At 42.3% G+C, this 16758-nt stretch overlaps 1 protein-coding gene across 3 annotated transcripts in view; it reads right to left on the bottom strand.

Moving 5' to 3' along the window:
* Window positions 1–16758, bottom strand: part of CCDC171 (coiled-coil domain containing 171) — a 3960104-nt gene that overhangs the window by 1324618 nt on the left and 2618728 nt on the right. For all 3 annotated transcript variants that reach the window (XM_044061288.1, XM_044061289.1, XM_044061290.1), the window contains exon 19: window positions 11883–12065. In XM_044061288.1, the coding sequence (XP_043917223.1) occupies window positions 11883–12065 (183 nt within the window). The remainder of the gene's footprint in view (window positions 1–11882; window positions 12066–16758) is intronic.

The following is a 16758-nucleotide window of genomic DNA, read 5'->3' as shown; positions in this document are numbered from 1 at the left end:
ATAAATGCATCTTCCAATATTTTTAAGACTAGAGGTAAAGCATGTGCTTCATTGGAAAGGCTCACCCATACTCTGCTACACTTAGCTGTGAGGGAAATGTTGGTTTGCCTTTTATTTGTTGTATTTTGTATTGGTTTATTGCCTTTTTATATTTTCAGTGCTGTGATTTGTTTTCTTTACCTTGTATTTTGCTTGTGTACTGCTTTTAACTGAATATCAAAACTTCAAAAGACACCACAGCTCTGTTTCTTGTGAGTCAGGCAGAAATAACACTGTCTTTCTAGCTGCCTGCCTCTTATGTTAATTTGATCATATATTTCCTCTCTGCTCTCACTGGCTTGCGTGAGTAACCACAAAATTATCATTTTGTGAAATCACTCACCTTCAACTATTTAAATTTATTGGCCATTCTACTGTATTCCATAGCACCAGAATACAAAAGTGATCATCCCCTTTCAATCTATCTTGCTGTTTTAAAAATAGTGACTCTCCACTAAAACTTAACTTTTACGACAGGTAAAACTTAAGTTACCTACTTTCACATCTAACTTCTCTAGTGCACACTGCAGTATTTACGATAAACCTTTTTTTTCATTTTACCTTTAAGCATCCCTGTGACTAGCACTTGCTCTAATACCTGCTGGAAAGCACTACGAAGCCTTAAACTGATACAAGCACTCAACTCTCCTTGTTAATACGGAGAAATTAATCACAGGCACTAAACAGCCTATAATTGCAAAATACCTTGCTAAGGTAAGGGGAAACAGCTCTTGTACTTACAAAAAAAAAAAAACAAAAGCACCAAACCAGGCATGTCCAAGGGTCAGCTTCCGTTGATTTCTCCTGTCCACCTGGTGATTCTGGGCATACTGGGGCAATGCAGCAATTGCCTCATGTACACAGACAACCCTCTCCTCCTACCACCCAACACTACAACCTGTGAGAGATGCACTTACATAGCCAAACTGGAAGCAATGCTCTCTCCACCCAAGACTGTGCTAGACAGTCAAGAGGAGAAGGTTAACACCCACACTACACCACAAGCAGCACATAGCCCTTCTAAACTCACACCACCAACGCCCACACATAGCAACACTAAATCCACATATGTGGAGGACCTTAACTGCTTCCCAAGCAACAAGGACCTCCAAAGCTGAAACGCAAACAAACACCAATCACAACCAAAGTGTCACATAGTTCACAACACCAGTGTACCACCGAGCAACAGCCTATAAGGCAAGACAACGTATCTAACACTTTAGTCACAGGTGACTCTATAGTCATGCACACTGATGTCCCACTCACCAGGCTGAACAAGGAGAAAATTACAGTGAGCTGCCTGTCGGGTGCCAGGATCCGCCACATAACTCATGCACTCAAGTCACTCCACAACAAGTACAAATATGACTCTGTCATTGTCCATGTTGGAGTGAATGACTTGAGACGCACTTCCCTGGACTACATCAAAAGAGACATGGAAGAGCTCTCGGATCATGTGGCCCAGGCAGGTATGACCCTAGCCCTGAGCAGCATCCTGCCTTCGTCCAGAATGATACCACAATATAAGGACAAAATGATTGACTTCAACAATTGGCTAAGCTTCTGGTGTCATTCAAAGGGGATCCAGTATCTGTTTGCCTGTGACAACATGATCGACAGACCAAGATGCATTGCCAGAGATGGTCTGCACCTGTCGCCCCTTGGATTCAGGTTACTGGCCAAGGCTCTTGCCACCCCTATAGTGCCTTTTTTAGGCAAAGTTCAAAGGACAAAACCACCATCGTAACAGGTACAAGCATGCAAAATCTGAAGGTAATGCTACTCTATGCTAGAAGTCTAAACCTCAAAATGCACTCTCTCCAGGCACTCCTAAAAATGGAGAACATCAATATCTGTGCAGTAACTGAGACCTGGTTCAAGGCTCCAGAGAGCACCCCTGCAATACCAGGCTACAACTCTTACCACCCTTTTCGGCTAACAAACCAGGATTGAAACACTAAAGGTGGAGGAGTGTCCATATTCACCAAGGATATTCACACCACCAGGTTAGTTGCCCAACACAATGAGTCTGAAATTCTCTAGGTTCAACTAACACTGGGTAAAGACTGCAATCCAAATTGTAGCTTGTTACAGACCTCCCACCATGCCCCAAGATTCTCACTACACCTTTCTAAACATACTGGAAAATATTAATATACAATCAAACACCCTAATACTGGGTGATTTCAACTACTCTGCCATTAACTGGGAAAACTACTTGTGCACCAACACCTTCGACCAACGGTTCTTGGAATTCATAAATTCCAATGCTCTGGATCAACTAATCCATAATCCCACCAGGGGCTACAAAATCCTAGACCTGGTCATTACCAACATGGGAAATTGATGTTCCACACCTATGGTCAACCCCTTGTTGGTCAGGTCAGACCATAAGCTAATCACCCTTAACATCCACATCCCACTCCCAGTCCCAGACTCCAGTAAGGAAACCTCCATAAAAAACTTCTCCAAAGGCCAACTTCATGCTACTCAAGTCAGAAGTTGTTGGATTTCATAAATTCCAATGCCCTGGATCAACTAATCCATAGTCCCACCAGGAGCTCCAATATCCTAGACCTGGTCATTACCATCATGGGAAATCGATGCTCCACACCTATGGTCATCCCCTCGTTGGTCAGGTCAGACCATAAGCTTATCACCCTTAACATCCACATCCCACCCCCAGCCCCCAGTAAGGAAATCTCCATAAAAAAACTTCTCCAAAGCCAACTTCATGCTACTCAAGTCAGACGTTACAAACTTCATGACACCCATGCAGACGGGAACTGAAAGTTCGACTGCCGAGTCCTACACTAAGGCACTGTACAAGCACATCCACTCATGCATGAATCGTGCCATCCCAAATAGAACCAAGATGCTCTCCTCCAGAAAAAGGAAGCCAATCTGGTGGTCCCCTGCCATAAACAAACTTTACAACAAAAGGAAAAAACTGTTGCAGAAAAGAGGAAAATCCCAGGATGCAAAAAACTCCCTTACCAGCCTCAGTAAGAAGCTGAGATCCCTCATAAAATCCCCCAAAGCTAGTTATGAAAATAAAACTGCCAAAGATTCCAAAGACAACCACAAGGCATTCTATAACTATGTCAAGAATCTAAATGGCAATGCTCAGATCTGCTCTGAGCTACAACAGAATGGCATTAAGTATACTGATCCCAAGGATATTGCCAATATCCTGGCAGATCGATTCAGTGCCAACTTCACCCCCCTCTCACCCCCTAAATGGCCCATCTCAATACTGGAAGACTGCCAAATTCTGGTAATAACAGCCACACAGGTAAAAAAGGCACTCTCCAAAGCTAAGAATACAGCATCCATGGGACCAGATGAAATCCTGGGCTGTGTACTACATGAACTACAAAATGAACTGGCACCTCACCTAAGTGTCATGTTTAATCAAACCCTCACCACAGGCTTCATGCCCACTGAGTGGCGCACAGCTACAGTTATCCCACTTCACAAGGGGGGATCCAACTTGGATCCTGGGAACTACCGCCCCATCAGTCTGACTAGCCTGATCTGCAAGGCCATGGGACATATCATGGAACTTATAAACAAAACACTGGACCCCACCCAGTTTGGGTTCCTGAAAGGCCAATCTTGTCTCCTGAACCTTACTGACTTCTTCAAACCAGTCTCCAGAGCAGTGGACAAGGGTAAGGCAGTCCACACAGCCTATCTGGACCTCGCCAAGCCCTTTGACACCATCCCCCACTCTGGAATCATAGATAAACTTACTAAGCTGGGCATTAATCCCTACGTCACTCGATGGGTTGCCATCTGGCTTACTGACAGAACCCACACTGTAAAAGTAGCTGACTCCAAATCCAGCTCCAGACAAGTGGAGTACCTCAGGGTCCAGTCCTGGGACCTCTCTTGTTTGGCATCTACTTCTCTGAAGTAAAGGCCAACACCAAGGGACTCTGGCTAACAAAGTTCACAGATTACTGCAAAATGGGAGCCATTATTGGATCCCCAAATTATGTGGATATTCTACAAAAGAACCTTACAGAAACAGATGCTTGGTGCCAGAGCCATGGGCTCAAGCTCAATGCCAAGAAATGTACAGTTATCCGCTTTGGGAGAAAACATGTACCCATGAATTATCACATAGGTGGCAGTACACTAAACACCGAAAGTGTGATAAAAGACTTAGGGACACAGGTGGACAGTGGTCTCACCTTCAATAACCACATCACCACAACAGTCAGGAAATCCTTCTATGTGGCACACTTCATCGCTAAGGGCTTTTCATCCAGAAAAAAGGAGGTCATTGTCCCACTGTACTCATCCCTCATTAGACCCATTATAAAATACAATGCCCCATTTGGTATGTACCTCTCAAGACATCTGCAACAACTGGAAAGGCCACAGAAATACCTTACTAAAAGAATCACAGACCTAAAGCAGATGCCCTATGCTGACTACCTTAAAAAACTCCAGCTATACTCTGTCACATATCATCTACTCTGAGGCGATCTCTGCTTAACATACAAGGCCATGTCAAACCCAGAGCTGTTGGACATGCTACACTTAAAGAAATCCCAATCCATCAGAGACACACGCACCAGGGATCTAAATCTTGTCATCACAATAAACAAAACATGCTGGAGGGATAGGTTCCTGACCCAGAGACGACCCAGAGACTCCCCAGACTCTGGAATAGACTGCCCATACATGTCAAGCAGAGCGCCTCTTTGGCCCTCTTCAAAAGGAACCTTGATAATTGGATGGGAGAAAGGAAATTCACCCTGGGGATCACGTCAGTTGCCCTGCTAGATAGGGGTCCAGGGAAGTAAATAGTGTGGGAAGAAATAGCCAGGGAATTATGGCTAGGCTTGTATAGGCTCTAGGGCCGATAGCCTAGTACCAACCTATGAACCTATGTGGCTTAGACTCCAGCAAACCCAAAAAAAACCCTGTATCTTAGCTGGAATTATGAGAGCTCCTTTGCCTCCCATTTGAAGCTTCTCTTCATTGTGTGAAGGTGTCGCCAAGTGAGGAATCATCTGGGGGAGAAGCAAAGGATAACGTGCCTTCAATGTCAGACTCAAAATATGAGAGGGGAGACATCTGTTCTTATACGCCAGCTGATCTGCCTCTAATCAGGGATGTCTGAATCCTCATCTGGGATACATTCTATTCTTTGCTTTTTAGAAGGCGCTTGTGATACCATAAGGATTACCAAAGCAAGCTGTTTGGATTTCAAAAACTCAAGAAAACCTGGGACAGCTGGAAATGATCCTGGGATGTAGCCTGAACAGAGCAGTGGGACGACGTATCACCCAGCCTACACTCAGGCAAACTGATGGGTATCAATTTTGGTTTGGATATCTTTGGCCACAGCAACAATATTAGAGACTTTTGGATGTTGGTGGATGCCTCAGTCCCTGTTCAGTCTCTACTAACCTCTCCACAAATAAGTAGTGTCAGGATTATGTCATTCCCTTTGCTAATGACAATGGGAGCATTGTCTCCAGAAGACCTCAGAGAGGCCTCCAGACTGGCCTGCAGCATTCCATATTTAGCTTGTGAGGACATGCCAGCATCTGATATTGTAGGGGCCTCCAAAGGAGTACCACGAGAGACTTTGGGAGTAAATGACTCCAAGTACGGGGCTACAAATGAGGTTCTCTGATGCAAGTTTCATGAGAACTTGGGGAAACACTCAGATTATGAAAGGCTGTCACTGATTTCAATACATTTCTCCCTATGGTGTTTCTTCAATTGCTTATGCTTCAACAAGTGGCTACTGTGTTCTTGGCCAATGCCCTGGCAGAGTCAAAGTGCATAGCTTCCAGTGAACTAGACAGTACTGTAGATATTCAGCACAATGCTTGATAGTCCTCTGGTTGAATCTACTGCAATAAGCCAACTGTCCACATCATGTTTCTGGTACAGACAAAACATGCAATAGGAATGACCAATTTTTGGCTGGGATTTGCTTCTCATATTCAAGGAAATTAACTTTTCACAGCTGGTATTACATATTTATAAAAGCTAATATCACAAATAATAACGCACATAAATGAAAGTTATGTACATACCATAATGTTAGAGCCATGCTATCTTCCTCCGTCCATCTTAACCTTTGGACTTATCAGATATGTTAGGATCTGAGGCTGGCACTTCAGAATTTTCAGCTCCAAATTTCCACCTCCTCTCTCAATGTTCTGCATGCCTGAATTTCCTTAGATCAAATTTGCCCTACAAAGCCTGATCTGCACACACAGAGTCCCTTCCTAACAAGAGATTCCTAACAAACTTTTGACTGGCCCACAAGTTCCACCCAAATTCACATATACCAGTGACAATATGGAAGGGGGCAGAGGAAGGGAGGGATGGTTGAGACAGATGGAAGAAGACAAGACAGATCTAGTGCTATGGTAAGTACATAACTTCGTATCTGATGTTGTCTTTTCTATCTGCCTCACCTTGCGGAACAGAGTCCCCAGCCAGACAGAATGTGTGGTATCAAGATTGATTAAATATTTCTCCCAGTGTTTCACTTTCTCTAGTAGCAGAAAATAAAAATTCTGATAATTTGGAGTTTAGCAGAGAGCTCAAAAAGATCATGCTCAGAGACAGAGTGAGACTTGATTTTTGAAAGTTATGGAAAAACCCCAAACTCTGGAAGCATTCCACAACAAAGGTAAAGTCCCTGCTCATCTCCTCCTGTCAGATTGAATGAGGCAGTCATCCAAATATGGGTAAATATGAATGCCCTTTGTCATACATAAAACAGTTACTAGAGGCAGGCACTCTGTAAAAATCCTGGGAAAAGTAGCCAGATCAAAGGACAAAGAGGTAAACTGATAGTGTGAACTACTTGCTTTGAACCTGAGAATCACCTGTAGTTCCTGTGGCTGGAAGATAGGCAGCCCTGAGATCTAAGTAACTGGCAAGGCCTGAGGATACAGCAGGGGCAACAAAGTCTGAAAGGTTAACATCTTGACTTTTGCAACTGTGAAGAATGCATTGAGATTTCAGAGATCCAGAATCTCTCTCCAAAGTCCTTCCTTTCTGAACAGTAGAAAAAAATCTTAATTAGAACCAGTTTGTTTACTTCTCTAACTGGTACCACCTCTATAACTCTTAATATCAGGAAGTCTTGCAGAAATTGGTGGGGGATTGGGGGGGTTGTAATTTGTAACCCTGAGCAATAATCTGTACAACACCCTTAGTAGACAATCTTCAGTCTTCCAGCAATCCTGTTTATGGTGAAAAAGTCTGTGTGTGTGTGTATACATGTATAAACTTTCTTTCCAAATCTGCCTAGCACTTGCCTTTCTTTATCATTTGGGAGAGCACTAGGAGTAGGGACCAATTTGGACCCTTTCTCATTAGTCATAACTGAATCTGCTATTGGATTTTTATAGAGGTGCTTATGGGACTTCTGGATTCTACAGAATCCATCTGATTTCTTAGGAACTGGGGTTGAGTGTCTGGTTCATGGGAGACTGCCAAAAATGTATCTTACATAGTTCCCAAGACCCAAGGAATAACCAAAGGTTAAATACCATAAAGGCCCTGTAAAGCAAACCATTTATTTTGAGCCTCAGATGTTCTTCTGCCTTCTCATTTGAAGTGTTCTTTCATTTTGATAAGGATTCCACCTGATGTGATTTCTTCTTTGAGTGAACCAGATAAAATGTTGTCCTCTGGGTCAGTGTCATATCCTAGGGGAACACATTGGGGAAGAGTAATTTAGGTCTTCCCTCTCATTATTTGACAAGTTCACCACCTTGCCAGGAGAGTGTTACCTCCTCCTTTTTGCAGAAGAGACTCCAGACACAGAAGGCTCTGTCCCTGTTTGCAGGCACTGTAGAGCTTATAGGAAATCTTGTACCAGTACAATCCAGCTCGTGGAGGTGTTGTGGTTTGGAAGTGGGCAGAGAACCACTTGGCATCTGGAACTCAAGCATGTGCAGGGAACTTGCACCTCGTGGTGTGTTCTTCACATTCTAGGTCTTTTTTCTGGGATGCCCATTCTGGAAGCCTTGGCCTCTGGGCAGGGTGCTTGGCTTCTTCTTCACAGCCCACAACTTTCTCCTTCACAAGTAAAATGAGAATCCTTTCTTTCCCTTCAAATGCAGAAAAGGGTGCTTTGGTGAAGGGTGTCTCCAGAAGTTGATACTCATGCAGCAATCCAGTAGGACTTGCTAGGTTTTCTCAGCAGGACAGCTTCCAAAGGATTGTCATCACAAGCTTCAAGATAAACAGATATAAAGTCTGAGAGATGAAAAAGCACTTGGGCCAGAACCTAGACCCTTGAACCGATTTGAGATACAAGACACCTATATCAAACGCATCTACTGTAACCCTTTCTGTATTCTCCTTTGCCTTTTCTTGTTGAGGACATTAGATTCTGAGGCTGAACTTGTGGGCAACACTGTGGATAGGATGAACGCCCCAAGCCTCTTCCTGTTCAAACAGTATTGAAGGGAATGTTGTCTACTTTTAATGGTTTTAAGGGTTAAGCCACACACAGACCCCATGCAAAAAAAAAAAAAACTGATTAAAAACCCTTGTGGAAGATTTATCTACCACAGACACGCATCTCTTTCTTATGCCTTGATACATGGCCAATGTCACCATCGAAAGTTAAGTTCTAACTATGGAAACAGTCTATTGCACAAAACAAAACACTAGAGACAAAGGAAAAAAGAAAAAGGATGTTCCCCAGTGGAAACTCATCAAGTTCTGAGCTCTGGAGAAAGCCACACAATGGACACTATTGTTTGCAATACATACATTGTATAAAGAACAGACCAAATTGCTGTTTCTCTGTGGTGGATTCAAGATGCAAAAACACTGAAGTTGGATGCAAATAAATCTTTCTTCTTTATTAAATTTTGTTGAGCGCTTTCATCTAAACAAATGTAGATTTCATCAGAACCAATACATACATTGTGAACTGCTGCAAAAAAAAATCTAACATGGCATAACCAGATGTCTGCTTTATATTGGAAGTACGCTGCCATCTCAGGAAGGAGGGTTCTGAGCTGTAGAACTCAGGCTGAATGCCCAAGGCCTTCTGTGACAGAATTTGCAGTAGTCAAGACTACTCCAACAGTGAAAGAATTCTGTTATATTTTTAGGTTTCCATGACACTGCTTCTCTATATTCGGAAATGTTTTCTTTCTTTTCCTCCATTTTCGAAGCATACAAATGTGATTTTTTTTTTGTTTGCTCTCTCCTTTCTGAAGGGACTTAAAAAGTTAAGCCTGTGGAAATTCTTTTATGCTAAATATGACTCTAAAGCTTTCAAAAGTGTTAATTTGGAAGCTTTATTCAACTTTAATTTTATTTGCAAAAATTGGCCAAAGGTGGCACAGTAGATAGCATTGCTGTCTCACAGGAAGAGGTTCTCTGGTTTGATTCTTGGCTGAGGTGCCTTCCATGTGGAGTCTGCAAATCCTTCCTGTGTCTGGTATGGGTTTCCTCCGGCTCTCCAGTTTTCTCTCACCTTCCAAAGACATGCAGTAGATGGACTGGATACACTAAGATTGCATGCGAGTGCGGGTACAAGTGTGTGGTGTGGAAGAATCACAGTGGCAGAACTGGCCACCTGGTGGTGTGAATCTTGGCTCTACATGATTGTCACTGTTGAAGTGACACCCTGACCCCAAGTGCAAAATGGGCAAAAGGGGTTGTAGATGGATGGATTGATGGACTGACCACGTGGAAAAAAAATAAGGACTAAAGATACAATTCTGTTGGGGCGGTTTGTCTTCTACAAACACATATGTTAATAGATGTGAATGGAGAAAACATTACCTTAAGAGGTATACTAGAAGGAGGAGGAATTAAAAATAATATCGGAGAATATGGCTTAACAAAGCACTTGAGAAGCACAAATGCAGCAAAACTAATAGTTTTGAAACAACAAGATGACCAGAACACATCAACACTGCTTACAAGATGACCTCACATATCCAGTCACCACTACCATTGCTGATATAAAACAATTCTAACAAAGGGGTCACACAGTTATGAAACAATAGTGTAAAACAATACTGCTTCAACAGTGAGTAATTCAAATATTGTACTGATACAGTGACTAACCTCAAAGTAAGGTCATAGGTGCTCTTCTCCTTTAACATGTCACATCTACCACTGGTCATCACTACTGACTGTACTATACTAGGTGTTCAATATCTTATGATTGTTGTTTAATATTCACTGTATGATTTTCTGATCTGACTTTATTTATCTTTATATCAATTCTAGTATTTGTTACTGCTCTTCATGTGATAATATGTAGTTTATTAATTGAACTATATATGTTGGAGCTTTTCTCCCCGGGCCTCCGCTGAAAACGGGATTCATGCCCGGTCAGTATTTCCCGGTAAACAAATGCCAAATAAATAAATGTCTATATCTAAATCTTCCAGGATCTTTTTTAATACTCCTACCAGTTATGCTATCATCTGGCACCTGTCAATCATGAACTTTCTCCACCTTTCCTTCATTGTAGATCAGACACTACTTGCCTAGTTAGTTTGCATATAAAAAAAAACCTTCAATTTCATCATCAGTGCAGAACTTTAAAAATCTACCCTTTCAAGAATGATTATTTAAAAGCAATTACTATAAAACAACTCAAAAAATGTGCTCATCCTGCAGAAGAGGGAAGGCAATCCTGTCTGGTTGCCACTGTTCTGCTGACACAACTTCCAATAGTGGGGGAAGACATGTCAGGATACAAAAGGGCAGCAAAGAGAAGATGTGAACTTGACCGCCTAAATCACTCATGGTGACCCTTGTTGGCGAAAGTGAAAGAACACACATGCACGGAGACAGATGGGCAGATGTGGTCTTTGATGTGATGCAACTACTCCCTTACCAGCAGGGGAGAAGTTAGGCCATCCATTAAAAATTCTCTCACAGCTGGAATGCCAGTAAGGGCATAAACAACACTGATGTCTGCCTTAATGACGCCCCCCTCTTGATGGCACTCATCCTACTGGACCTAGAGACTCCCCATTACAAGGGACTGATGGACTCAAAGTCTAGAACAGAGAGGTTTAATGGTTGGCATTCAAAGAAATCAAAAAGCACCTAGAAAAAATGCATCTTTTGATAATACTTCTATCATTCTAGCACCACCCCAGTCCATATGTTTGTCTTACCACTTTCTATTTTGCCTGCCCTATTTCGAAGTGACTTCATATGATTACTAAAGGATCCTTTCTACCTCTCCTGTAAATAGTACATTCTTAATTACTGAGAACTTTTACCATGGGTGTTTTAATATTAACCACATATTTTCTGTAATAAAGGGGATGCAGTCATGGTTACTAATTTCCCCATTAATTTGCATTTTATCAACAGGTGTTTTAATATCTACCACATTGATTCCACATTGAATTGGATGCAGTCCCCAGAGAAAGGGGGAAAATAAGTCAGTAACCAAACTGATAGTGGTGGAGGGGATAATGAGATATTTTAAACAAATAGAAGGCAAATGAGTTTGAATGTTCAGGCATAGTGGGGTTTTTTTTGATAACTGACAAAGTGAACGATAAGTCCAGTTTGTGCTATCACTTCCATAGGGATCTATCTGGAGAGCTACAGGGTGTACAAAATGTGGTAGTGGTGGCTGAAACGAGAAAGCCCTGACCAACTTTTTGGTGCAATGTATGGGACCAATAGCACCCATAAAAGTACTAATAAGATCTCAACTGTTAAATCAGCAACAAGGCAAATAATTGCTTTGAACTGGAAACATTAAAAAATCCTGTGCATTTTTTTTCACATACAGCAAGTGCTGAAGAAGACATATACCCTCAATAAAACTGAAATGTCCTTAAATTACTTACAGCTTGTCTGAATTCATTTAGCTGCTCCTCCAAACTTCGGGATTTGTTGGCATCTCTCTTCAGGTCACTCACATTTTGTTTATATGCGGCAAGCTCCAACCGTAAAGCACGGCGCTCCACTTCTGCTGTGTGTAGTCTTTGTGTAAATGCAAGGATATGCTTCTGTAAGGCTGTCAGGTTGTGCTTGACAAGAGAGGGAGAGAAAGCCATTTACCAAAGTCTGCTGATGTTTAGAAATCTAGAGGTGATCAGACCAATCAAGGTTTACATAAAACTTGCAAGCTACACAATATTAGTTGAAAATTATGGCTGTTTTATCAAATGATATGAGCACAGCAAACTAATGCACTAACTGGAGCAATAAATCAGGATTACAATATAATTTACTTAACACCAAAGTGCAAAAAGTAAACTGAAAATAAGTCAGCTAACAATGTTCAACTACGACAAAATTAAATTTCATGTATGCACCACAAGGATTTTGCTGTGCTGGAGAAAAGTGATAGTGTGGTATTAAGCGGGATCTCTCAAGTATTGGACTGAACCTGTATTCACCAAATGAAGGCTCATTTCAAGGATTAGATGGACTGGTCTACAGGCATGTGCTGTCTTCATTCCTAAAGAGTAGCAAGGATCAGAATGCAAGATGGATGAACACTAAGATTATCCTAACCAACAATAACATGAAATGCTGTTTTATATTAAATGCTAGACACTGTTATAGAAATCAAACAATAAATTTACTGCAATCACTAATATAATCTTGTCATTAAGCCTATCTCTCAATAAGTTGTAATGAAATAATTGCGTCCTCCAATAATTACTGACATCTAACCTCTCTGTACACCAATGCAAACTGGGACTGATATTTGGTGGACCTTTCTCTCTGTCCTTGCAAACTACAATGCTGAAGAGACTTGGTTGAGACACAGAAGAGACAACCCTGGGCATGACTGAGTGATTAGTCTTCAAAGCTTTTAATGACTTGCTTTCATTAAGGAAAAAGCTATATAAGGTGACATGCACATGATGGCTTACAGCACTAAAATTAGTCTTCTTGAGGTTACAGTAACCAAAAATAGTGTTTTCCATGAAAAGCACTAAACAACCACTGAATAAACCTGGTTCAAATGGAGATAAGAGGTAACATTTCCAACAAGGGGGTCAAACCTCAAAAAAGACAAATAAGTCTTGTTGGAGGCTTTAAATACAGGACCCTCTAGAAAGCCATTATTAGATACACCTGTTGCTGTCTGTGGAAAAAATGGCTTATGACTAGAAACGTACAAACTTTGCTGGAGAAGTAAACAACGTTGATCAGGGTGATCTAAGATCACTGAAACAGAGCAATTAAGTGGGTCTGGACTGAGATACAAGAGAGAAATCTGTTCTAGTTCTGTAGGTAACATACCTCTCAACTGTACATACAAATTTTTGCAGACTGTCCAGATTTTGGCCTCACATTTTTGGTCCATTTTTCATAAAATTGTGATGTTCTGGTAAATTAGTGGTAAATCATTAAAGATTTAAGTTCAAAAATGATGACTGACATTTGAATTTCAGACTTCATATCCTTCAAAAAATTTATGATAATTCAAAAAAAGATGTTATGTACCTACCATAACGTTCCATGTTAGTTGTCCTTCATCTCGCCTTCCTACTTGCTTGATGGGTTCAGAGCCGATCCTCGGCTCAACTCAGCCACTTTCTATAGCTTGAGATCTCTCTACTGGCTCGAGGGGTACCCCTTATCCCAGAATGCCCCGCGTCAGCTACCCAGATCTCGTTTGAGATAGCTCACACTAGACATAATCATAGAAGATCCATTATTAAACCTGGATATACAGTAAATTGTCTTGGTTTGCTTGGGAAGCAACTAAGAACAAAACAAGTTAGCCAGTGAAACCACTGAAAAATTCCTCTCGATCCTTGAGGAAGAGGGAAGGAGGGAGGGACGCAAAAAGGAAGGAGAGATGAAGGACAACTAACATGGAACGTTATGGTAGGTACATAACTTCTTTATGTTAAGTTGTCCAATCTTGCCTTCGTTCTTGCTGGATGGGACAGCGTCCCTAGCACCTCAATCCTGGGTGGCTCATTTGAACATACTTTTCAGAACCGTGGAACTAAAGGAAGCCCTGCCCCGGGAGACCACATCTACTTTGTAATGAGAAATAAATGTATAAGGATCTGCCCAAGTAGCTGCTGCACAAATTGAATCTATGGGCAATCTAGACTGAAAAGCTACCGAAGTAGCTACTGACCTGGTTGAATGACCTTTGGGTCTTGCTGGAAGATCTTTTTGTTGCAAATGGTAAGTATAGGCAATGGTGTCTGATAACCATTTTGACAAGGTTACTTTAGAAACTGGAAGGCCTTGTTTGTTGTTAGCAAATGAAAGGAACAACTGATCTGATTTTCTCAGCTCTTTAGTTCTATGGAGATAGAAACGTAGCTGTCTATGCACATTCAATTGGTGTAATCTGTATTCTGCCTTGTTGGAATGATTATGGAAAAAGACAAGAAGTTCAATGGATTGATTCAAATTGTGTTCTGAACAAACTTTAGGTAGAAGAGATGGGTTGGTTCTCAGACAAACTCTGTCTTTGTGAAAAAAACAGGTATGGAGGGCGAACACAGAGGGCAGGGAGTTCTGAAACACGTCTGGCAGAAGTAATAGCAACTAGGAAGACCATTTTCCAAGAGAGAAATTTCAAAGAACATGATGCTGCCGGTTCAAAGGGTGGCAGCATCAAGGAGGCTAGAACCAAATTGAGATCCTAAGGTGGAAGGGGCTCTCTCACTGGAGGTCTGAGTAGAGATGTACCTCTCATGAAGGCCTTACAGAGTTTGTGAGACATTATGCTCGAGTTAAAAACTCCAGTGTGAAAATTTGAAATGGCAGCTAGTTGTACTCTGATGGTAGCAACAGCTGCACCAGATTGAAACAGTTCTGCTAAGAAATCCAAAATTTCATGTACAGGAGCTGTAACAGAATCTAAATTCATGGATTCTGCCCAGTAAGAGCATATTTTCCATTTGCTAGCATAAACTTTCCTTGCAGTTGTCTTATGGAAGGAAACAATAATATCATGCACTGCTGGGGAAATATTGGGGAGCCTGGCTAAGACTGGAAGTGGAATAACCAAGCTGTGAGCTTGACAGATTGGAGGGATTGGTGTAACCCACCTGATTGATGAATCAAGAGATTTGGCACTGGGTCGGGAACCCAAGGCTGGGCTAGAAGGTGGGGGTGAAGGAACGGAAGCCAAATCTGTCAAGGCTAATAGGGGGCAATGAGGATCATCTTGCAACCCAACAATTTTGCTTTCTGAATGACTTTTGGAATTAGGGGGAAGGGGGGGAATGCATAAAGGAGTCCTTAAGGCCAATCGTGGACTAGAGCGTCCCTGGGTATCTGACCTGAAGGAGGAACAAGGGAGAAGTAGCTGTTGCATTTGTTGTTGAGGGGAGAGGCAAAGAGATTGCAGCAAAGCTGGTCCCATTTGCGCAAAATAAGATCCACAATTTCCTGTTTCAGAGACAACTCGTGCGGCATGAGGATAGCCCTGCTGAGCCTGTCCACTATTACATTGGATTTCCCAGGGATATGCGTTGCTGTCAGAAAACGTTGGGAGGAAATCACTCATTGTCACAGTCTGAGGGCCTCTCGGCACAAGGGGTAAGACCTGGTTCCGCCCTGTTTGTTGATGTACCAAACCGCTTACATGTTGTCCATCTGTAATGCAATAGTCCCGGCAGGGAGAGAGTCTTGAAGAGCTTGCAATGCTAAGAGCACCAGCTCCCTTCTCCAGGACATTGATGTGCAAGTGGTACTCATGAGGTTGCCACATGCCTTGGACTGTCTTCCCTAGATAATGCCTCCCCACCCTATCAGGGAAGCGTCTGTGGTCACTGTGGCAACCGGATGGGATTCCATGAAAGGTCTGCCCACATTTATATGATAGTACATGTCCTGAAGATCTGTGGAGCACATCCAATTGTCCTGACCCAGAAAGGGGAGAATGGACTGCAGTGTTACCATCCGGAAATAGAAGTTATGTTCTTACCATAACGTTCCATGTTAGTTGTCTTCTTCTCGCCTTCTTTCTTGCTGGATGGGTTCGGAGCCGACCTCGGCTCTGACTCGGCCACTCTAAAAGCTCGAGAGTTGGTTCTACCGGCTCGAGGCTCCCCTTATATCCCACAATGCTAGGCGTGAATTACCTCAGATCTCGTTTGTGAGCTAGGCCCAGCTAATAATACCACCAGAAAAAACTGGAAAGAGAGTCCACCTCTATAAACAAAGGGGAAGAGAAAAGGTGACCTAAAGCCTGATCTAGGAAAATATGCACAGCAGAGCATATACCTATAGCAAAGAGGTGGTAGAAAGAGAGGTCACAATCAAACTCCTCTAGGTCTGTCCAGGCCAGGGGGAAGGAGGGTGGGACGCAAGAAAGAAGGCGAGAAGAAGACAACTAACATGGAACGTTATGGTAAGAACATAACTTCTATATGTTAAGTTGTCTATCTCGCCTTCATTCTTGCTGGATGGGACCGCGTCCCTAGCACCTTGTCCCGGGTGGCCAAACGGAACAGACTCTTGAGAACAGTGGTACCAAAGTTAGCTCTATGTCTGGAAGCTAAATCCAACTTATAATGTGAAATGAAAGTGTGAGGAGTAGCCCAAGTAGCCGCTGCACAAATGGTGTCAATAGGCAGTCTGTCTTGGAAGGCTATAGAAGTAGCCAAAGCTCTGGTGGAATGGGCCTTAGGTTTGTTAGGCAGCTTTTGGTGTCTAATTTCATAAACAATGGAAATCAGAGATGTTAGCCATCTAGATAGTGATACCTTGGAAACAGAAAGTCCCTTTCTG

This window comes from Protopterus annectens, chromosome 2.part0 (genome assembly GCF_019279795.1).
Source record: "Protopterus annectens isolate FY-2018-M chromosome 2.part0, PAN1.0, whole genome shotgun sequence".
In the NCBI taxonomy this organism is placed as follows: domain Eukaryota; kingdom Metazoa; phylum Chordata; order Ceratodontiformes; family Protopteridae; genus Protopterus; species Protopterus annectens.
Note: the sequence above shows the minus strand (reverse complement) of the source record. Positions and strands in the feature narration are given on the sequence as shown.